This window comes from Amphibalanus amphitrite, unplaced genomic scaffold (assembly GCF_019059575.1).
Source record: "Amphibalanus amphitrite isolate SeventyFive unplaced genomic scaffold, NRLGWU_Aamphi_draft 000089F_arrow, whole genome shotgun sequence".
NCBI classification, from domain to species: Eukaryota; Metazoa; Arthropoda; class Thecostraca; order Balanomorpha; family Balanidae; genus Amphibalanus; species Amphibalanus amphitrite.
The window spans coordinates 721,254-745,756 of record NW_024881585.1 but is presented as its reverse complement, the minus strand read 5'-3'; the positions used below and the strand labels follow the sequence as shown (position 1 = coordinate 745,756).

General features: G+C 48.4%; 1 protein-coding gene across 1 annotated transcript in view; it reads left to right on the top strand.

Annotated features, from left to right (window-relative positions):
* LOC122380001 (sodium bicarbonate transporter-like protein 11) overlaps nt 1-24,503 on the top strand; it is a 263,700-nt gene that overhangs the window by 21,745 nt on the left and 217,452 nt on the right. The window contains exon 2 of the mRNA XM_043362735.1: nt 607-813. Coding sequence (XP_043218670.1) covers nt 651-813 — 163 coding nt within the window. The 5' untranslated portion in view covers nt 607-650. The remainder of the gene's footprint in view (nt 1-606; nt 814-24,503) is intronic.

Here is a 24,503-nt window from a genome sequence, read left to right as displayed (position 1 = left end):
TAATGAAAACCGCCATATAAAACACGATAATTGCTGAGATCATGCCTACTAAACTTGGTCCTACACCCTAATTCAATATACCCTGGTTCAAATAGTAATATAGATTTGATACTTTCAAAAAAAGCTCACAATTTACAGGCGTTTTTAACAAGGTACTTGCGATGAATTAATTTGGGTCAAAAGGTCATTAACATCAGCCCTAAAGATTTGTAACAGAACTTACGCCCCACCCTGTAATAACTTTTAATATAATGTAAAATAAATGTAATGATAAAATGTATCTCGCAGATTTTTGATGACGTGACCTAAGGTCAAGTTATTTTTGCGAACTTTTTAGTACAATATATGTCAGTGGGATAAAATTCCAAGGCGCCTTTTTGGGCGTCATTCTAAACACTCTCAAACACCCAGTTACGTCCAAACATGACACACTGAATGGGAAAATGGCAACCGTGACCCCTCCTTGTCCTTATGTCGCTGAAGTCATGTCAAGTCACGAAAGGTATGCAACAATTTTCGCCTATGACTTTAGGTGAAAGGTCGATGGTACTTGAGGTCAGCGCTGACTGCCAGTGCCCGCCCCGCCCGCTCCCGCCCCTGTTCCAGTCATCAAGAACATCTGCGACGACTTCGAGTTGGATTTTTTCTCCATGTACTGCGCCGTTGGCCTGTGGAATTCGTTCTTTATCATGCTGTACAGCGTGTTTGACGTCTCGCGGCTGATGCGCTGGTCGACGCGATCCACTGAGGAGATTTTCGCCCTCTTCATCTCCATCGCCTTCTGCGTGGACGCGTCACGTGACACTTACCACAGTGAGTACCGGCGGTCACGTGCCACATGTGTTACCGCAACTGGTGGTGCTCTGCTCACGTGTTGTTATGTGTTGTTATTAACCCTCGCCGGCACAGGCCATTTTGCGTCCATCGACGGACGACGGCACAAGGTTGGTACGACCCCCTCGCATTTGACCCCTGATCGATCAAGAGCTTCGCAGAAAAAAATCAGCGTGCTGCCTGTTACGAGAGAAAGCCGATGATACCCAATTTTTAGGTCCTAGGTCATCGGTTGACCTTGCAGGTCAGGTCAATGACCCAAAAGTCGGGAAAATCGGGACCTGTTGTGTCGTAAAGGGTGGCTGCTATGGGGTTTCAGGGTGCTGATCACGAATATTGTGTTAGTTTTGATCACAGATGATGCCTAAGTATTAAGACCAGGTCGGGTCAGGTCAGGTCAGGTCAACCAGTAGGGGTCGCGACGGGTATTCGTAGTACGTGTCAACCGCCTCTGACAGCTTCGTGACATGTTACGAAGGCACCAAAACTACTTCGTAAATGTTCAAATGGTTGCTGAATTCGAATTCAGCCCCAAAAACTAGCATAGAAACATGTAAAACTTAAAAAGTGAACCGACGTCAACAAAGGTCAATGACCTGACCTGACCTTAAGGTGACCTTGACATCTACCCTAATGCATGGGAGCAACATCAAATCACATGTTTCAACGTTTGAAACCACGAAAAGCTTGCAAACGCGCGACTAATGCGTGCCGACACACGCCGAATAGCGATTCCGGCCAAACATGGTCTCGAAAGGTAGGTCATAGGTCAAAGGTCATTTGGTTCAGGGTCATGAAATTTAAAGGGTATGTGTAAAAGTGATCAGTGCAAGGATACTGAAAGTTTCGTTACGATCGGGCACTTTTTACGCGAGTTATTTGCGAAAAACCTAAAAGGGGTTGCATCAACCTCCTGTGCCGGCGAGGGTTAAGATATAGGATGACATTTCCCTCCCTTATTGGTGCTGGCACTGCTTTGTAGTAGAAAGAAATAAGTATCATGTAAATTCATTGAATTTTACCGAACTAAAAAACAGACATGTGCATGGATCCGAGAGCTGGATCTATGATCTCAGTGGATCTCTCGACAAAATAAAGGGGTTGGATCTATGATCCGAGTGAATCTCTCGACAAAATTCAGGGGTTAGATCTATGATCCCAATGGATCTCTCCAAAAAAAAAAATTAGGGGTCCGATCTATGATCTCTGTGGATCCAGCGGGCAAAAATTTGTGGAGGACCTATGATCTGTATGGATCTCACGACAACATGTAGCCAATGAAACCCTTATCCTACATAACTGTACACCTTACAGTGCAATACAATTGAGAATTGTCACTTGTGGGTTGTGGACATGGTTAAGACCAGTTGTAATCATTAGGTATCATCATTAAATTTGAATATAAATCAACAACATTTGTACTACATTTAAAATAAGCCAAGAACATGCACATTGCTACTTTTTGTGACCAATTGTAACTTTTTCATGACAGCACTGATGACAATCTTATCAACAAGCTACAGCCACTTTAATTCAATGAACAAACAGTACAGATAGATGCAGTGGCAGCGGGGCAGTGCAGATTTCCATTTTGGTCCCATTCTTTCCATGCAACGCCAGTAGGGCTTATGGTAAAATGCCAAAATCTATGGGGGGCACTGTTCCCTGGTGCCACCCCCCCCCCCCCCTGATCCGTTGCCTATGGACAGATGTTAGGAAATCAAACCTGGAAGCCAAATAGGTCAGTTTTGCTAAAAAATAATCCAGCAATCCACTTCTGCCAGGTATGAAATCCCAATCCAGAATGTTCGTATGAGCTATTAGTATGTGCAACACAATTTCGATTTAGTAAGAATAGCAACCAACCTCTAATATTTTCCTAATAAAATTGCAAGCTCAAAAATGGCATCAACTTCTCCAGATTACCTACTTTTGGCATCGTGCCACGTGTGGTGTCATGCTGTGCTTTCGTTATGAGAGAGCCTCCCAAAAAAAGACAAACGAAATTCACAGCTCACGTTTTGGTAATATTGTTTTATTACGTCATTATCGTTTGACCAATGAAAAATCTTAATTTGACTAAAACCGTAATGATTCCAAAAGATTCCCCGTGATAGGCCCTTCAAACTAATGACGTAAGATATTGTGATTCTTTTGAAAAGTGAATAAAACAAAGATGCAAAGCGCACACCCGGCTCAGGGCCATGTAATACCGTTTCAGCTTACGTTTACGTCATTAAATCAACGTTACAAAGATGATATTCACAAACAATCGTATCGTAAAATTATGTGAGGCAAAAAAAATGAACACTTTTTTGAAAAACTCCAGACTTCTGAATTTCTAGTTTGATTTTTTATTTATTTACATTATACTCGAAGGGAGAATGCTCAGATCATTTGTTATTTGAAATGACGTCACGAGTTCTATTTAGATACTGAATTATCATTTTACGGCAAATATCCAAGGCCATTACAATTGATATTTCGCTTCCCATCGCTTCCGCAGGCTGTTGAATATTTTTATACTTTTGTTTATATCTCAGTTTATTTTACCAAATATTTCTTTCAATAGATTGAAACCTTAACCTAACCAAGCCACATGTGTCAGTATAATCTTTTATTGTTTATCAATCAATTGTGTTAGCTGGAAAGCCTCATGGTTGTCTAATGCAAGATTGTATTATCAATATCATTATGTAGATTCTAACATGAATTGTGATGTGGTAGGTACCTAGTAATGTATTGTTAATTAGTCATTACTTTGACTTACCTCTATGTTAATTGTTAATGCAAACTTTTCTGTTGGTATGTGAACAATCTTCATGTCACTCAATTCTCTCAAGTTGTGACCGTCATGAGCCTCCTTTATTTTGTATTCTCTATAATGTAACTGGATGCCTTTACTAATATGGCCTTTGTATAAGATTGTTTGTTTCTAACCATACTTTGGTATTCATAACTTCTTATGAAAGAAAGTTGTTAACATTTTGAGCACCTATGAGCTATGATCCCAATGGATCTCACGACAAAATTGGGGAGCCAGATCTATGATCCGAGTGGATCTAGCGACAAAATTGAAGGGTCAGATCTATGATCCCAGTAGATCTCTCGACAAAATTGAGGGGTTGGATCTATGATCTGAATGGATCTCGGATCGGGATCCATGGGATCGGATCTCAGATCCATTTTTCCGGATCCAAGCACATGTTTGCTAAAAAATGCCTTTTTTTAAGTTGACGTCGCTCAATCACTCCGCGCTTGAGATTGACTTTTTAGCAAGTACTTGCAGGTATATACCAAAATTTGGTAAGTAAACATTTATCAATATTAGACATGTTATCAGGGTTTCGGAGTCGGAGTCGGAGTCGGAGTCGGAGTCGCCCGGAGTCGTGGCAAGCAGCCAGGAGTCGGAGTCGGAGTCGGTCCACCTCAGGGTTTCGGAGTCGTGGTAGTGCTCTTCCGACTCCGACTCCGAATCCGACTCCCGGCTCCTGAGCGACTCCAACGGAGTCGGAGTCGGAGTCGGTCCAGCTCAGGGTTTCGGAGTCGTGGTAGTGCTCTTCCGACTCCGACTCCGACTCCGGGCTCCTGACCGACTCCGACTCCGACTCTGACTCGGATTCCGGGTCTGATAATAAAGGGCAATGGTGGCTGTCAAAATTCCGCGTGATATGACTCGCCATGTTAGGTCTACAGGGTGTTCGGAAAGTCCTGGCGTTTTCAACATTTTTAAAATAAATGTCTGGTCCATAGATACTCAACAATAGAACAAAACAACGCCCAGGAACACCAAGCCACATGATTCTGCTAAGTGCCCATTCATTGTAATCACCGTCTGTGCCGACGACGGCCTCGACGCAAGGGCGAAAACGCCTGCGGGTTTTGACGATGCAGGACATTTTCTATCCTCCCATGCTGTCAGGATGCGAGTCTTCAGCGACTCCAGGCTGGGATGAGAGGTGGCCTAGAGCTTATTCTGCAAAACGCGTAGCATGCCTTAGTCGAGCGGGTTAAGGCTGGGATAATAAAGAGGCCTAATCTCTTTCACCACGGTGATCTGGTCCGCCGAGCTCCTCTGTCAGTTTGTTTTGGACGGCAGCGGCGTTGTTGGAGCTTTTGAAGTGCGAAATGACACTTAGGCGCAAGCTTAGGCGACTTACCTTAGACAAGTCGCCTTGATTGTCATGTCCAGGATCCCCTCGTGGACCAGCCTGTCAGTCATTTATTTGACCTTGACGAAGATGATGGAACATTTGTGTCCATTAGACCCCATATTTTCTTCGATAGCCGCTGAAATGCTGCTTCAGTCTCAGCAGCTTTGGCATGCCGTGGTCGTAACTCGTAACTGAGTGAGAATATTTTCTCAGAAATTTCCGATTCGGAATGCACTTTTGCCTGCTTTAGCCAGGTTCAAAACCACCAGGAATGACATTGCGGCACAGCCAATCTTCAGGGTTTCCGCGCCCCTAAAATATCTGCTGTTTAGCTGCCGGTTTCCGGTCACATGGCCTAAAGGCGAGGTCACTAGCGATGTAAATGGAAGCACGTTGAACAGGCTAGCTGTGAGAAGGATTAACGTTCATTTTAAATCCGTGCATTGTCGCTAAATACCTATACCGACCGTTTCTAAAAAGGCTATTTCTCTCTCTCTCTCTCTCTCTCTCTCTCTCTCTCTCTCTCTCTCTCTCTCTCTCTCTCTCTCTCTCTCTCTCTCTCTCTCTCTCTCTCTCTCTCTCTCTCTCTCTCTCTCTCTCTCTCTCTCTCTCTCTCTGTCTCTCTCTCTGTCTCTCTCTCTGTCTCTCTCTCTGTCTCTCTCTCTGTCTCTCTCTCTCTGTCTCTCTCTCTCTCTGTCTCTCTCTCTCTGTCTCTCTCTGTCTCTCTCTGTCTCTCTCTCTGTCTCTCTCTCTGTCTCTCTCTCTGTCTCTCTCTGTCTCTCTCTCTGTCTCTGTCTCTGTCTCTGTCTCTGTCTCTGTCTCTGTCTCTGTCTCTGTCTCTGTCTCTGTCTCTGTCTCTCTGTCTCTCTGTCTCTCTGTCTCTCTCTCTCTCTCTGTCTCTCTCTCTTTCTCTGTCTCTCTCTCTCTGTCTCTCTCTCTGTCTCTCTCTCTCTGTCTCTCTCTCTCTGTCTCTCTCTCTCTGTCTCTCTCTCTCTCTGTCTCTCTCTCTCTCTCTCTGTCTCTCTCTCTCTCTGTCTCTCTCTCTCTGTCTCTCTCTCTCTGTCTCTCTCTCTCTCTGTCTCTCTCTCTCTGTCTCTCTCTCTGTCTCTCTCTCTCTGTCTCTCTCTCTGTCTCTCTCTCTCTGTCTCTCTCTCTCTCTGTCTCTCTCTCTGTCTCTCTCTCTGTCTCTCTCTCTCTGTCTCTCTCTCTCTGTCTCTCTCTCTCTCTCTGTCTCTCTCTCTCTCTCTGTCTCTCTCTCTCTGTCTCTCTCTCTCTCTGTCTCTCTCTCTCTCTGTCTCTCTCTCTCTCTCTTTCTCTCTCTCTCTCTCTGTCTCTCTCTCTCTGTCTCTCTCTCTCTCTGTCTCTCTCTCTCTCTGTCTCTCTCTCTCTCTCTCTCTCTCTCTCTCTCTCTCTCTCTCTCTCTCTCTCTCTCTCTCTCTCTCTCTCTCTCTCTCTCTCACGACAAAAACTTCTAGGCAGGTCTAGACCCTTCCGACTATTGGGGGTCACTGACTTGGAAGGTCAACGTATGACCTATGATCAACGAATGGTCTATGATTACGAGCGAGCGAGCGCAGCGAGCGAGCGAGTTCATACTGAATTAAGGGAAAATCCTGAGTGTGAGCGGCCGTGGGGACGCTCTTCAAAAGCTAATATCCCGCGCCCTGCTGGGGGGAGGGGGGTGTTTGAACACCCCCCTTGTGGTTTTTCGCGAATATCTCAAAAACGGCGGCGCGGAGCCGTTTTTGGTACACCTTATCATACATCAATTCTACACATGTTGTGAAAATTTCAGACCAAGGTCATTCAAGGTCAGGTCACCAGGTCACTTGAAGTGACCTCACCTCAAAAAAAGTTTCAATGTCTGTCATAGCTACACCGAGTGACCGATCGCTTTGAAACTTTCAGCGATTGCTGAGAGCAATAGCATGTACAAAATGTTTATCTCAGAATTTTGATATCGATGACCTAAGGTCAGGTCAATTTTGCGACCTCCCCATTATAAGTCAATGGGAGAAAATTGAAATGCGCCTCTTTTGGACGAAAGACATTATAAACACTCCCAAACACTGAATAACAAGTGGGTTAGACACACTGAACATGAAAATGGTGTCCGTTACCCCTGTTTATGCCCTGAGGTCATCTTAGGTCACGAATTGTATCTAACAGTTTTTCGCAAATAACTTTTGATAGAGGCATACTAGAGCGATGAAAACGCATTAGATGTGTTCAGCTCGACGATACGGATCGACTGATATGCAACATGACCCTTTCCGGTCAGGTCATGACCTTGACCTGAGGTCAAATTTTCAAGTTGACCTTTTAAGGTCAACTTATAGTTCATTCGATGCGTCTTGACGAGAGGAACACGATGCCGGTAAAAGTAAGCTCGTACAAGGCTTGGGTCAAAAGTTATTGCAGAAAAACTGTTTCCGAAAAATATATTATTTTTGCAGTTTTTGCCCCCTGCAGGCAAAACCGTTGACGTTAGTGTTGTGTCGTGGACACATGTTGTTGTTATACAGTTATGTTATTATTTAGTCCCGACTCGGAGGTCACTTGAGTCATGATGCGCGTGACCTACTTCGAGCTTTAGTTATTTCAGTCAGAGTCGGACACAGTCGATCTCCGAGACGTGCATGCTACATGATCGTTTTTATTCCCATGCCCAATGTCCAATATAACTGGGTGCAACTAAATGTACTCTTGCGGGGCAAAGATATGAAACTTGGCGACGAGGATGAGATGGGCATGAAGAGGAAACCTAAGTTGCGGAGTGAAGAATCCAAAGGGACGTCAGAGAGCCAGTGATGTCTAGTGGATAAGCAAACAAGGTGAGGTCGAGGCCGGCAACAGTAGCGACTGATTACGGATATTCGCGGAAAGCAGGACGGGCGGATCGGCTCGGGGTGGAGTCACGGCTCAGGCTAGCAAATGTGTCAGTCGGGGATCCAAAAAGTGGCTGCGTGTAGGCAGGAGAAGTAGCCTGGTGGATCGGAACGTTGCCGTGCTGTCGGACGGTCGAGGTCGAAAGAGCATAAGAAAAAGAGCTAAGAAGTGCTAGTTAAGGCGGCATCAATAGAATAAAAGTATAAGAGAGAGTGTCGAAAAGGCATAAGACCGAATGTTTAGAAGTAAAAAGACGGCGAATTTGAATGACATTTTTGTGCTGGAGCTGGTTGATTGTTGTGCTGACTGTGTTAGTGGTTGCTAAGCAACCAGCAGGTAACCTACCTTGACCTCGAATCGTGCAGATTCGGGTCAACGACCAGTCTCGGAGCACAGACAAATTTAATTCAGTGGCAAAATGGAGACTGCTGGCTTGCAGTTACCGGGAGTATCACCATATCGGCCCGGTGATGATTTTGAAAAGTGGATCAAGAAAGTTGAAAGGTATCTGGTGGCGATCAATATCACAGATGTGAACCGTAAGTGTGCGGTGTTGCTACACTTGGTAAGCGATGACATTGCCGAGACATATGAGACCTTACCGGAGCCGGAAGTTCCAGGAGACGATTTGTTTGAGTCGTGCAAACTGAAGTTAACGGCATACTTGGCTCCATGTCGGAATGTAATCGCCGAAAGGATGATTTTCCATGGAATGAAGATGGAAGACGGCGAAGACTTTGAGCACTTTTTGGGTCGGCTACGTGTGCAGCTCCGCCGCTGTGGTTATACGGCCATCGAGAACGAGCGAGAGCTGCGAGACCGCTGCGTGGCTGGTTGCAGTGCCGAGCTGCGACCAAAGATGCTGCAGAAGGCCGCTGCTCGGGGAGACACGCTGACCCTGGAAAACGTGCGAGGAGTGGCCAGAGCGTTCAAGGACGCCAAGCAGCTGGGGGAGCAGCTGGACAGCGGTGGGAGGACCGCTGGAGCAGCCTCGGTACAGCCGCCGGACGGTGGCGGGCTGGAGGTGAACGCGATGGGGCCGCAGGCCAACGGCCGATCGCGACCAGGAGCCTGTTTTCGGTGCGGGTCCTGGGACCACTGGAAATAAGACTGTCCAGGAGCTATTCGGCAGCGCTCAGCCGCCCCGCGTCGGGACGGCGGCGGCAGCGCTCAGCCGCCCCGCGTCGGGACGGCGGCGGCAGTGGACGCCGACCCGAGGAAGCTGAGCGCGGAAGTAGGCAGACGGGGAATGGGCGGCAAGGGCTGGGCTACACCGTAGACCAAGCCGGACACCGTGACACTGATCGCCGTGTGAGCGGTAACAGGCGATGCTACCGGTGTGGAGCCACGGGACACATCAAGAGGAATTGTCCCAGGAATGCAGAGAGGCAGGTTCGGTCGGTGGAGCTGGAGGAAACGGTGCTGAGAATAAACAGGCCAATCCAGCGGGACCAGCTGCCGCTCGTGACCGTCGAGATTAACGGCAGACGGACAGAAATGCTGATAGATACGGGCTCACCGGTGACTATTGCCGGTGAAGGAACGATTCCAGGATTGAAGCTGAGGAAGTCTGACCTGAGATTGACCTCATATACCGGTCAAGTGGTGCCCATCAAGGGAGAAGCAACCGTGAATGTGTGTCACGGTGATCAGCAGAAGTCGCTGAGAATCGTGGTCAGCGGTCAGCGAGGCCATCGCCCACTGCTGGGTAGAGACTGGCTGCGGGAAGTCCGGCTGGACTGGCAGTCGGTTTTTAAGATCGGCGATGAGCCCAAGCGGACGCTGAAGACGGTGCTGGCGGCACACAAGGCTGTGTTCGCCGACGGGCTGGGAGTGATGCCTCTGTCGCTCCGAGCGCACCTGACTCTGAAGCCCGGCGCCGTGCCGCGGCGGCTGGCTGCGCGCCCAGTGCCGTATGCTCTACTGTCGAAGGTGGACGAGGAGCTGGACCGCTGGGTAAAGGAAGGCATTGCGAGGAAGGTGGAGTCGACTGAAGAGAGTTCAGGTTGGGCTACTCCACTGGTGCCGATTCCAAAGCAGTCAGGAGCTGTCAGACTGTGCGCGAGCTATAATCTGACGGTGAACCCTCAGCTGGTGGTGAAACACCACCCCATGCCGACTCCAGAGGACGTATTTGCGAACGTCAAGGGTAAGCTGTTTTGTAAGCTGGATCTGCGAGACGCTTATCAGCAGATAGAGCTGGACGAGCCCTCACAGGCGATGACAACGGTCAGCACGCACAGAGGAGACTATGTGATGAAGCGGCTGCCGTTCGGTATCGCGAGCTCAGGAGCGCTGTTCCAAGACGCGATGGACAGGGTGCTGCAGGGCCAGGAAGGCTGCAGATGCTACCCAGGGCTGGAAAAAGTGTTTCGGTGGTTGTCGTCCAAAGGAAAACGGGCTTATTTGGTTGTCAACTCAAGATGTCTAACTCGCGCCCCGCTGAGGGTCCTTGATTTCCACGCCCTGCTCGGGAGGGGGGGGGGGTCAAACAACCCGCCCTTTTAACTCGGATCCTGGGTCACGTAGTGACAAGCAGTAAACGGCATTCGAAAGAACGTCCAAAATAAGGGCGAAAATCAATGACATTCGTTTTATAGGCTAAGCTAAGTCAAAGGTCAGGTCAACGGAGGTCATGAAAGATATTGCCTTTCAATATTTTTTTTTTTTTTTACACCGGCGCACAACTCGGGAACAAATTGTATAGAGCTGTACAGCGCCGCAGAAAAGATTAGACAGCCCTTTTGACCCTTTCGGTGACCCTTCGACGGTGCCACTGGTGGACTTCCACTCACCTTTGAACAAAAGGTGCTCAAGTTGGTAGGGGAAGTTGGGGGAACGCCGAATACTTTTTTTCTGACGCCCGTAGCACGCAAGGTAGACAACATAAGCTATTCTTGTTGGCGTCATTCGAGAGGCCAGTCTTTTGCCTTTCAAGCATACCAGGCGCATTTGATGAATTCGCATACCGTTAAGCGCACAAACTAAAAATATCAAAGAAGTGACTTTTTCGGCGTTGCCCCGGACTGCGGGGAAAGCCGAAAATGGGAGAAATGATCTACGGGGAATGCCGACATTGATGTTTTGCCACTTTATCTCAAACTTTATCCATAATTTATCAAAGCTGACACGCGTTTTAAGAGCTTGAGGACGCTTGGTGCACACTGGAAGTTATAATTGTGTGATATAATAAGAAAATGCCAGGTAAATAATTCCTTATAGGTAACAGGCCGTTGTGTCGGTTGAAAGTGTAATTTGTGTGACTAAAAATTCGCGTTGCTATTCTACAGCAGTAAAGTCCACGTATAGCGTGCTTTAACGTGCGTAATTGCACGTTCTCGGCATTACCCCAGCCAGCCATACTTTCATTTGCAGGCCCATAACTTTTCAACGTGCCGTATAAATTTCAAATAGGCAGCACACTTATGCAAAGACATGCTGAAGATTATTTGACCGAATTGGCCAGACAAACGGTAGCATAATGAGTAAGAAATGCAGCTTCAAAGGCGCATGTAGTACAAGGAACGCGTACCTGGAAAACGCTCTTGGCGCCCTCAGAGCCGAAGTATTCCGAATGACGACTCGTAACAAACATTCGATAATTGTAGTCACTTAAGCTTCAGAGCATCACTGACAGGTGGCATCCATGTCTTACGGTTTTCGAAATATCTCGAATTTCGGCTTTGCCCCAACTCCGGCATTGCCCCAACTTCCCCTACACTTCAGTCGTGCAGACGCCGCGTACCCTGCGTGCGAATATATTATAATTCCGCTCCTTTTTGATAGCGCAGGACGCTCAACCGCCAGGCTCAATTGTCCGACGATCCGTGTTCCTCGACCTCGGAAGTCCTGAGCCACCATATCCTCGTGGGCATATGACATAGCGTGCCCTCCCCTCGGCCTCACCAAAACATTACCGGCACTGACACGGTCCCACTCAAGATGTCCCGCCGCGGACCTACCCCCAGGCGCCACCGGGGTGGGTTTTGACGTCACAAAAGGAGCCCCGGCGGATTAGAGGGGACGCTAACTGGCCGCCGGCCGGGGGCGGCGCTGAAGGGTGCGGCAGGGGCCGGCCGAGTCCTGGAATGTACTAGATTTGCCAGACACGTGTTGCCAGCGGACAACCACGGCGACCACTTGGTATGCCATTGGTCGTCTTTATGAGGGTCGCCGATCGGCCGTCCGAACGATGGTCGAACGACGCAGTATATACTAAATAGCTACGGAGAGTTGGAATATGTCTGTAGCTACCAGGAAATTTTCCACTGGGATGCCGCCGCGTACGGGAGGTAACGGACTCGAGAACTGCGAGTCGATGTGATGGGGAGGGACAGAGAATGGTTTGCGTGGGCAGAGGTGATTGGGTTTCGTGGGCAGAGGCGGATGGGTTGTGCGCTTCTAACCTCACTAAGCGGAAGGAGTTAATCAGTTCAGGCGCTGCGCGTGGTCGCCATAAAATCGTCTTCTCGGTTGTCGTCGACAACGACAAAACGATACAATTTTTCACCCCTGATGCTACCTGGACGATCTGTTGATTTTCGGAGAGACGGAACAACAGCTTCTGAAGCGTCTAGATGAAGTCCTGGACAGATTGGAAAGGCATGGACTCAGACTAGCGGCCAGCAAGTGCAAGCTGATGCTGCCGGAGGTAGAGTACCTCGGATGGAAGGTGACAGCCGAGGGAATCAGTCCGACGGATGAAGGGACGACGGCGCTACTAGCGGCGCCAGAGCCGCAGGATGTCCAGCAGCTTCGGTCACTGCTTGGATCAGTCACGTACTTTGCTCGACTTCTACCTGATCTGTCAACAGTGCTGTCCCCCCTGTATCATTTATTGAAGAAGGACAGCCCGTGGAAGTGGACCGAGCAGTGTTCGGCGGCAGTCGCAAAGGTGAAGAAGTTGCTGACGAATCCGCCGGTGCTGATGCGCTACGAGCCGACTCTTCCGCTGAAGTTGGTGACGGACGCCAGCAGTGTGGGCATGGGAGCAGCGCTGATGCACGTGCTGCCGGGTGGTGCAGAGAGGCCCATCATGTACGCGTCTCGGACGCTGACGCCGACCGAGCGCAAGTACGCGCAAGTTGAGCGGGAGGCCGCGGCGGTGTCGTACGGAGTGAGCCGTTTTCACCGGTTCTTGTACGGCCGCCAGTTCACGCTCGTGGTGGACAACCGGGCGCTCTCTCGGATCCTCAGCCCTGACAGAAATTTGCCAACCTTGGCAGCAGCGCGTCTCCAGCGTTATGCTCTGCAGCTGGCGGCGTATTCATACACTGTGGAGCTGCGGCGCTCTGAACAGATGCATGTGGCGGACAGTTTATCTCGGCTGGTGGCGCAGACTGAAGGAGACGAGCAGTCGGATGACAGCGACAGCTTCAGTGGAGGTCACCTGCTCTATATGGACGGAGTGACGCCGGAACTGACTGCGCAAAAGCTGACGACAGCGTCCAGACGGGACCCGATGCTGAGCAAGGTCCTTACCTACGTGAGGTGCGGCTGGCCCGATAACGTGGAAGCGGAGCTGGAGCCGTACAAGAGGAGGCGAGAGGAGCTATCCACAGACGGCGACACGGTGCTGTGGGGTGGACGGACAGTGGTCCCCCAGCGCCTGAGGGCGCAGGTACTGGGCGAGCTGCACGAGGCTCACCTGGGCGTGTCCAAGATGAAGAACCTGGCCAGACGATATGTATGGTGGCCAGGCATGGATGCTGAGCTGGAGGGACTGGCGAGAGACTGCGCGGACTGCGCGGAGAAGCGAGGGGCGCCGCCGCGGAGTGTTCTGCACCCGTGGGAGCCAACTGGCGTGCCCTGGGAGCGCATCCATGTCGATTTTGCAGGCCCGTTCCAGTCATCCTACTTCTTCATTGACTATGATAGCCATACGAAGTGGATAGAGGCGGTGCCTATGCGCGAGATATCGACAGAGAGTACCATTCGCGAGCTGAGAGCGATGTTTGCTCGGTTTGGCATTCCTCGGCAGCTCGTATCGGACAACGGGGCGCAGTTTACCGCTATCCAGTTCGCCGAGTTTGCCAGAAACAACGGGGTGCGACACATCCGTGTAGCACCATACCACCCCAGCAGTAATGGCGCTGCGGAGAGGGCCGTTCAGACCGTCAAAGGCGGCCTGAAGGCGGCGCTGAGAGGAGGCGGTACTCTGTCGGCCAGACTGCAGAAGTTTCTGCTCGCGTACCGGGTGGCTCCGCACGCATCGACTGGGAAGTCACCGTCGGAGATGATGCTTGGTAGGAGCATCAGGAATCGCCTGGACCTGTTACGGCCCGATCCGGCGGGCCGAGTCCGAGACCAGCAGCAGAGACAGGAGATGGCGGCCGGAGGAGCGAACCGATCGTTTCTGCTGGGTGCTGAGGTGTGGGTGCGACACTACGGTGGCCCCAGCAAGTGGAAGCGAGGGACGGTGGTTGCCAGAACCGGCCCGGTCTCATACGAGGTCAAAGTCGGGGAGGCTCTGTGGTCTCGTCATGTGGACCAGATGAGAGCGGCTGGCCAGGGCGCTCCGGCCGACGCCATTGTGTCAGAGAGGCCAGGGACCGCACCGGCACTGGAGACGGCGGACAGCGCCGGACAGCCGGGACCGAGAGAGCAGTTCCTCGGTGACCGCCGGCCGCGCCGGACGTCCCGCGCCGCGCTCCGCGCCCAGGCGACTCCAGGCGGGGGTTGTGACTGGAAGAGCGGTGACCCGTGATCGCGACTGTGCGTGACAGAGGCACGATGTCTCGAATGAGTGACGGTGAGGAGGTTGCAGCAGTAGTGGGCAATGACAAGTCTCTACGGAGAGGGTCATCAGTCAGCGAACTCGTCAGAAGTTATGACGACAACGCGAACAAGCGCGATCGCTCTGAGTCTGGCGACTCGGCTCCAGCAGGGAAGAGACGACAGCCTGACGCCTCACCCCGACAGACGACTGGTGAAGTAAAGACGTTGATTGAAGACGCAATGGAGGGCCTTGAAAACCGGTTGTCACTGTTTTTGTCCAGAGAGCTCCACGACTTCAAAGAAAGCCTGCTGTCAAAGTTTGAAGCGCTGAACAACCGAATCCATGACTTGGAAGAGCACGTCAACGCCAAGGACATCGAAATGGAGAAAATGTCCTCTGAATTGCAAGAGACGCGAGAGGAGATGCAACGATTGCACGACAGAGCTGAGAAGGCCGAAATGAACTCTCGTATTCCGTGCCTCATCCTTTCCGGGCGTGCCTTAGCGCCCCACCCCGACCGGCGCCTGGCTGCGCCCCTGCCGCCGAGTGACAGGTCGGCGCCCCGGGGCGCGGACTCGCCGGCCCCGTCCGACCGGAGCGGCGGACCGGCCGGCGCCGGTCAGCCGGGCGGCGGCGGCGCTGAGCGCGAGCCCCGTCACAGTGACCGGAACGCAAGAGAAGAAGACATCAACGGCCTCGTCGTCGGCGTCATCCGTGAGCGCTTCAGAGACCTGAGCTTCACAGAAGCTGACATCGACCGGGCCCATCGCCTCCCAGGACCGAACAATCGTGTTATCATCCGTTTTGTGCGGTCCGGAGCCGGTTCGGTCAGAGAACAGCTGATGACCCGGCGAATGGAGCTACGTGGAAGAGGCGATCTCTTCATCAACGAGAGCCTCACCGAAGAGAAGAACCACATCTACCACTCGCTTCTAGCGGCAAGAAAAGCTGGCAAGGTCTACACAGTATTTACCAGGTGGGGCCATGTGTTCTGCAAAACGATTAAGTTCGGCACTAGCACTCGCGTTGACTCTATGGAGAAGGTGCGTCAGCTGGGCTTTGCAAGCAAAAACTGAACCAGTTTTCCTATATGTACCGAGTCATAAATTGTGTTGAGATGCGCGATAGTCTTGTTTCGTTCTTTTCCCGCCTTTTCAGTCAGTTAGAGAAAGATATGTTTGTAGCATGGATTAACGGCAACATACCATGGTTCCGTGTAATTCCAGCATGGTTTGAGGCCGGCATTTCTAGTATGATACATTATTGCGTAATCATGCGAAATAAATTTGGCGTGTCTAGCCTCACATTGTTTGTATGTGTGTATTTGCTATTTTGCGCGTGTATTAGATGCAGTTTCTGGCGTATATCTGTGTCTCATCCCACAGTGAGAGACACGGACTCGTTACCTGATGCGCGGACTCGCCCGGTGGCGGTGGGCTGCGTGGTGCGGCTGGTGGAGGCGATGGCGTCGGCGGCGCCGGCGGCGTGGCGTGCGTCTGCGGCCGGTGGCGGTCCGTCCTCGGCGATGCCGGCGGCGGGGCGCTGTCTGATGGCGCTGGCGGTGGTGCGGTCCGGCCCGGCGGACGGCGGAGATCGGCGCGGTGCGGCTGTCTACTCTTCTCGGTGTGCTGGCGGCGGCGGTATGATTGGCTTTTGCCGAGACATTTCCTTCCTCTTGTATCTTCTCCCACCCCCAAACCCTCAACAGTTTATGATAGCAATGTCAAGTCATTTATCAGCACCGTACCATTTGCAAATTGTCAACAATGGGTGAACTAAAGTGCTTGACTTTCAACTGCCGAGGATTGGGCAGTTCAGAGAAAAGGCGAGATGTTCTTGATTACTTGAACAACCTTCAATATGACGTGTACTTTTTACAAGACACACACTTAACAAAGCGAAAAGCTCCGTTTTTCAATACGCTATGGCCCGGCCGATGTTATCATTCGTTTGGAACGTTCAACAGTAGAGGCACATCAATTCTCTTTAATTTACGAACCCAACACAAAATTATTTATGAAGAGCACTGCCCGACAGGAAATTACAACATTGTTGTCTTCGAAATGTTTATGAATACATACACGCTAATTAACGTCTACGGACCAAACGACGACCGGCCTTTATTCTTTTACAATATTTGTGATAAACTTGATAGAATCTCGATAGAAAACGTAATAATTGCTGGAGATTTTAATTTCGTTGTCGACTTTAAAAATGATTCAAACTACTTACAGCAAAATAACCCAAAAGCGAGAGATGCGTTTATTCAGGTAACTGAAGAACAGGGTCTGGTAGACGCATGGGCCCAGATAAATCCAGGCAAAAAATCATACACCTGGTCCAAGATCAATCCATACAAATTTGGACGACTGGATATGTTTTTTATCAGCGAACATATGACTGCACAGCTCATTGCCAGTACCATCCAGGCAGGCTATCGATCAGATCATAGTATAGTCACAATTCAGATAAATATCACCGAAAAGAAAAAAGGACCTGGATTATGGATGTTTAACGAATCGTTGTTGGAAGATAAAAATTACCTAAGCCTTATCGAAAATGTGGTTGTTGACGCCGTTAAACAATATGCTGTTCCAATATACTCTGTGGAGTTCGTCGAAAATCACAAAAACTTCGATTCAATAGAACTTACAATTGACTGTAGCTTATTTTACGAAACATTGTTAATGCTTATCAGGGGTGAAACAGTAAAATTTTCAAAACGAAGAGCAAGAAACTTCAGAGAACAAGAAACTAAAATAACGAACAAAATAAGCGAATTGAAAACAGCGTTAGACGCCCAACCAAATCTCTGCGGTTTTAAACACATGGAGGAATTACAGAAGTCTCTAGAGGATATACGTAGACCGCGCATAGAAGGCTCGATAAGAAGGTCGAAAGTAAACTGGTACGAAGACGGCGAAAAATGTACAAAATATTTTCTGTCACTTGAAAAACGGAATGCAATTAAAAATTCAGTTCAGGTCATAGAACTTGAGGAAAAAATAATAACACACACAGAAGAAATACTTCAACACTTCTCGGATAATCTTCAAAATAAATACAAAAAGAAGCACATGAGTGCAGACCCTAATACGTACCTCGACAAAAACATTAAACGTAAAATGCTTGAAAATGAAAAGAGTAACTTAGATAAACCTATATCAAAAGAAGAATTGTACATAGCCCTGATGAGTATGAAGAAAGAGAGGTCTCCCGGGGCTAATGGGTTTACAGCTGATTTCTTCAAACAATTTTGGGTTTATTTGGGTGGTTTTCTCTACCGTGCTTGGATTGAGAGATTTGAAAAAGGGCAAAATATTAACTCGCATAACATGGGCATTGTTAAACTTATTCCAAAGCCAGGATCCCAGCAGAAATCGACAAAAGGATGGAGACCGATTACACTCCTTAATGTCGATTTTAAAAATAATATCTGCAGCCTCTCCAATAGAATAAAAAGTGTCATACAGAAACTTATTTCACCATCCCAAACCGCATACCTCAAAGGCCGCTTCATTGGAGAAAATACCCGAGTAATGTACGATGTCATTGAGCATCTAAATAATTCTTCAACATCTGGTATAGTGATGGCGATAGATTTCGAGGCTGCCTTCGACACAATTTCATGGGAATTTGTATCGTCAGCGCTAGCTAAGTACAACTTCGGGATATATTTCAGAAAACTCATTAAAACTCTTTACCTCAATCCAGCATTACACTCTCGCATTCTCCTCGATGGTTTTCTTGGCCCAAAAATCACAATGGAAAGAGGCATCAGACAAGGGGATCCTATGTCAGGCTATTTATTTAATTTAATAGTAGAACCTCTCGCGAACCAGTTAAACGATTCGAAACTCATAAAAGGCATACAAATTTCTGGACAAACAGAGGTGCGAGTGTCGCAATATGCCGATGACCTAGTTCTCTTTTCAAGCCCGGAAACAAGCTCAATAAGTGGCGTTATACAAGAGCTGACCAGTTTTACTGATGTCAGCGGGCTTAAACTGAACCTAGAAAAAACAAAATGTCTCCCAATTGGTAGAAATATCCAGGAAACCGCTCTCACGGAGTTGGGGGTGACTGTCGTAAATCAGCTTAAAGTTCTAGGAATATTATTCAATAAATCAAACGAGAACATAACAGCCAATAACTTGGACAGTATTTTACCAAACATTGTCAGAGAAATAGCACAATGGCGGAGAAGACATTTAACTCTAATAGGGAAAATAACAGTAACAAAAGCATTACTTATTTCCAAAATGGTACACGTACTTACTTCGCTCCCAGATCCAAGTGAACAGTATATTAAACAAATAAACAGACTTATATTCGGTTTTATTTGGAATAATGGACCTGATAAAGTTAAAAGATCAGCGTTTGTACAAAACTATCTTAAAGGTGGCCTAAAAATGGTAGAAATTTCGTCATTTGTGTCGAGTTTAAAAACGTCCTGGCTGAAAAGATTATATTGGGCGGACCAGAAGACATCGTGGGCTATGGTCGCAAGAGAAATGCTTCCACCTATAGAAAAGGTGGCTTGTTTCGGGACTTTGAAATTGTTGGACGTAGCTAAAAAACTTCGAAACAATTTTTGGAAGGATGTCCTCAATGCATGGGCAACATTTTGTAAAACTTATATTACTGATAAGAATGACATTTTGTCCGCTAAACTATGGTTTTCAGAATATACAAGATTTCAGAAGACCATTGTCAAGGAATGGGACAATAAAGGCTTACGGTTTATCGCCGATTTATTTTGCAACGAAACAGGCTCGTTATTGAACAAAGAACAGATCAGACAAGCATACAACATTAAAATGACGTTCTTATGCTATACCTCTTTGACAAAGAATATATCAGCTCACATCACAAACATCAACTGTAAAATGAAAAATAAAATATGCCCAATACTTCCATTTCAAATCGCTTTGCTTTCCCAAAGAAGTAAAACATCACGAATAGTATATGAGAGTCTTGTCAACGCCTTGCGCAAAAAGAAGAGCGGCGAAAACAGTAAACTTGAACAGAAATGGACAAGGGAAGTAGGCATGATAAATCATGCGACTATGCATGACGTGCTAGCTTCAACAAAGAATACGTATCTACAAAGTTTACACTACCGCATAACAAACCGTATAATAGCTACAAATACATTCTTACAACGAATCGGGATAGCAGATGACGCGCGATGCACTTTCTGCATGAATAATGAAGAAACTCTCAAACACATGCTGTGGGATTGTGCTATTGTTCAAAATTTCATATCAGAGACGAAAACTTACTTAAGGGAAGAATTTCGCGTGGAAATTTGCATTGACACTGCGAACTTCTTCTTCCCTACAATAGAGAAGCTAAGTAAAATACAAATATTAATAATAACTTTGTTTAAATATACAATTACAACAGCAAAATACAAATCTCAAGCGCCTAGTAAACAATTATTCATTTCTCTACTAAAATCTGAAGCGATGAAAGAAAAGGGCGCCGCTCTCAAGCGACAGGCGATGGGAGAGGTAATAGAGAAGTGGGGTACGCTTTTAAATATATTAGGATAACTACCGCTAGATCCTCTACTTTCCAACATCCATCCATACTTATCCGCCGTGCACATCCGCCGCCGCCGCACCAGAGACTTTTGACGCCGCCCGCTGCTGACCCGCCGACCGCCGGTCGGCTGCTGCTGCCGCCCCTATTGAGGCATTGCTACCGTCGTCGATGCAGTCGTGTGAGGTGCACTCGTCGCTGGCTGCGGGCAAGCGCCTGCTGCCCCCGCTGGGGCCTTGCCTCCCCGCTGCCCGCCGCCCCCTCCCAGCCACTAGACCCTTTTGATGTGTGTTTGCCCCCCCCCCCCCCAGCGTGTGTTCGAGTCATGCTATGATCGGTTAGGGAGCCAGCGGTTCGCGCGCTAGAAAGCAGGCCAGCGATACGTTTACGTTACTGCTTGTATTTGTTGTATTTGTGTAATACACGAAAAAAAAAACGAAAAAAAAGGACCGACAGAGCAGCGTCCGGTGGGACAGCCGCAGTCACCGTCAGAGGTGCAGCCCACGGCCGGCCGCGGCATCGGTGGGAAGATGACGGCGGGAGACTCTGCACAGGAAGTCGGAACGCAAACAACAGAAGCTAGTCAGCGAGGAGCGGACGACGCGGAATGTCAGACGGAACCTGAAACGGACACATCAGGAGCCGACAGCAGCCGTGATGAGAGTGACGTAGAGCGGGACTCGGGCGGAATCAGCCTGAGTAACGCCACTGACAGTGTGCTCGACACTGGACCACGTAGGTCTGAGCGTGTGTCCAAAAGACAAGCTCGCTAGTTGAGCTGTCTAAGGGGAGGAGAGTGTTGTGTCGTGGACACATGTTGTTGTTACACAGTTATGTTATTATTTAGTCCCGACTCGGAGGTCACTTGAGTCATGATGCGCGTGACCTACTTCGAGCATTAGTTATTTCAGTCAGAGTCGGACACAGTCGATCTCCGAGACGTACATGCTACATGATCGTTTTTATTCCCATGCCCAATGTCCAATATAACTGGGTGCAACTAAATGTACTCTTGCGGGGCAAAGATATGAAAGTTAGGTCAAATCTGAGAAAATTACTCAGAAAGGGCGTTAATAGGGCTGTCGAATGCGCTCTTCCGCGGCGCTGTAGCTCTATTGGTTCCCGAGTTATGCGTTGGCTTTTTGGAAATTGTCGACATTCGACCTGGAAATCGGCGAAATTTTGCCTTCAATGACCTCTGGTGACCTGACCTTTGACCTGACCAAAAAATTGACTGAAGTGATTTCCTTATTATTTTTGACGCTCTTTCGAACGCCGCCTTCCGCGTATCCCTACGTGGCCCAGGAGCCGAGTTAGAAGGGGGGTGTTCAAACACCCCCCCCCCCCCCAGCAGGGCGTGGAAATCCAGGACCCCCAGCCGGGCGCGGGATATCTTAGGAACGGGACATCCGATTGACAAGCGGTCTTTTTTACTGAATGTCACTTGGACGTAAAAGTTCTGTGGTTTGATGGCCACCATGTTTTCTTGCCAACCACCGCACGTGGCGCGTGGTAAAGTTGGACATTTTTTAAGAACCCCAAAATTGCAACCTCAATAACGGCACAACGGTTGGGCCGATTGAATTGAAACTCGGTACACAGTTAGGTCTCCATCAGATAATTCATCTGCATGTGTTAAGGTTGGGGTGCTACAGCACGTGCGCACGTGCAGGGGGCGCTCCCAGATCTGGAGAACGGCTGGGCCGATTGCGCTCAAATTTGGTACACGGTTGGGGACCAGTTAGTAGGGTGCCGTGCAAAAGTCAGTTTGGACCCCGCTTGCACGTGCGCACGTGCAGAATGCCGCTACCCAGATCTCAGGAACGGCTGGGCCGATTGCGTTCAAATTTGGCACACCGCTAGCGACCAGTTAGAAGGGTGCTTTGCACAAGCCCGTTGGAAGTGCCCTCTCGCCCTTGCGCACGTGCAGGGCTCACAATCTCGCTCGCTCGTTCTTCGCCCAAAGGCGTTTTACTGGTCTATAACTTGGGTATCATCGGCTTCCTCTCGTCACGTGCAACATGCTCCTTCTTTTCAATAAGCTCTATAATAGTTTGATCAAAAGCCGATCAATTGTGGGGTCTGATCCATACCCGCCCAAACGTCAGCGCCTGAGAAAACGCCGATATGGGTGCGAGTTATGGCATATTCCTATATAAACTATGTTATGTTTTGCTTTTTTAGTGGCTTACATCGATTTTGTTCTAAAAATGACGCAAAAAATCAACATATGTACAGTGATGTTACTTAAAATTTTACGCCTAGTTTCCTTTTTAATAATGCAATTGCATTCATGCAACATATTTCTTGGTCAGTTTTGTGACAAAGTTTTGGAAATATAGTGCGGCAGAAAGCAAAACTTTGTTGTGAAACGACCTCCAGCCTCAGCAGGTCACGATTAACCCTCGCCCCGTTGGGGGATGGGCATTGGGCAATATAGCCCCCGGTGTATTTTCCTGAATAGCAAGAAAACGGCGGCGTGCAGCCCCGCCAAATTTTTAATAGCTTCCCGGGCATCAATCTGACACCTTCACACAAAACTTCAAGTCCTAGGCTACCTTAGGTCAGGAGTTATTGAGGTCAACCTGAGGTCATGTTCGAGCAAAAATGAGCAAAAAACATTAAATCTTGAAACGCTTACAAAAGCTACAGTTAACAAGCAACTTCAAAGCTCTATATCTGGTCGTGTAGAGAAAAAAAACGGCACTACAAAACTGCAATCTGGGATTTTCAAACTTTTGAGCTTTTGAACCCCCAAATTGAAAAACTTGGTCTTTTATAAAATACCAAAAAAAGTTAAAAAACGGAATGTATATGATAGTATGATGTTAGAAAATGACCTTATGCTCATGATAAAATGAAATGATAGTAAAATAAGAACCTAATTATGAACATCATAATATTCATAATTATGCTCAAACTAGCCATAACTCACCTTCAACGAATATATGATAGTCCCTGCTCTCTGCGATATACATAACAAATTGTAGATCGATGCTTCCTTTTTTGGCCAAGTTATAGTGAAAAAGCTATTCAAAATTGATGAGGTCAATTTTTTAACTAGATTTTTAACAATTGCAGACTACGTAGCGCAAACCAAAGACCACCGTTAGACTCCCCGCGAGGAGCTGCATCGAATCGATATCCATTTTATGCAAAAATATCAAATAAGAAAGTTGACCTAATTTGACCTGGCCTTTACCTGACCTTCACCAGAACATAACCCAAACTGGCCCTCAAGGGTTACCTGGCCCACATAATCGCATTTGTCATGTAAAATGAACCAGAAAATATGCATCACATAATAGTTATCTTCATATTGTGACCCTCAGTGACCTGACCTCTGTGACCTGACCTGGTATCAGTGACCCCAAATAGCAAAATATGTGTTTGTCGAACAATTCCCCATCGAAAATTGCTATTCATTTATTCCTTATCGATAAATGACATGCATTTTACTCGATTTTACAACACATTTCTTGAAATGCCTGTAAACGGTGAAAATTCGACATTTGACCTGAACTGTGACGTCATCGGTTTGACCGAGATCAATGAAATTGAGCCAAAAGGTATTTTCTCGTTGGGACCATCCAACACCGTTTGATGCTTGTCGTTATTTTGCGTGATTCTCGAGATCTTAGGGGGGGGGGGCAAAATGCTCCCCCCCAATGGGACCGATGCTCGGGAGACCTTAACGGGGCGCGGGTTAAATGACAGAACTGTTCTCAAGAAATAACATTACAGTCGTCTCCCGGCCTCGGCTAAAACTTTGGACGACTACCTATGAATTGGCACGCTGCCGGCTCACCCCTCCCGCTGGCTACGGGTGGCCTTGACCGTTCAATACCGATTGGCCAACAACGGCCGAGGTCGTGCGCTGGTCAGCACGCAGAGAGGACGGGACGCGGTACTGCACATTGTGAGTGACCTCTGACCTTTCCCCATCCCCTGACCGCATGCCATGTCGCCGGCCCAGGCGATAGAAACCGGTTTTAGCCTCTACGCAGGCTGCTACTCTAACCCTTCCCTCCCCTCCTTACTATGTGCCGTAGTACGCGCTCGCGAGTAACTGGGCGGAGCAAATGGTCACCGATACAGAGGCGGAACTGGTTGCCCTCCCGCTCGCCGAGCGACCTACCGCTAAAACCCGCGAGACCTGTACATACAGTCAGATGACCATTTTTTTTTTTTTTATGGAAGTCTTCCATGAACGAGCGCCTCGTCTCCCTATAAGTTACAGTATTATACCGGTAGGTGGCGCTGCGTTCTCCTAACCGCCCATGGCCGGCGGCGGTCCGTGAAGTGTTGACTGCAGAGCTCTGAGACGGGACGAAATCACAGCAACATTCCGGTCGAACAAG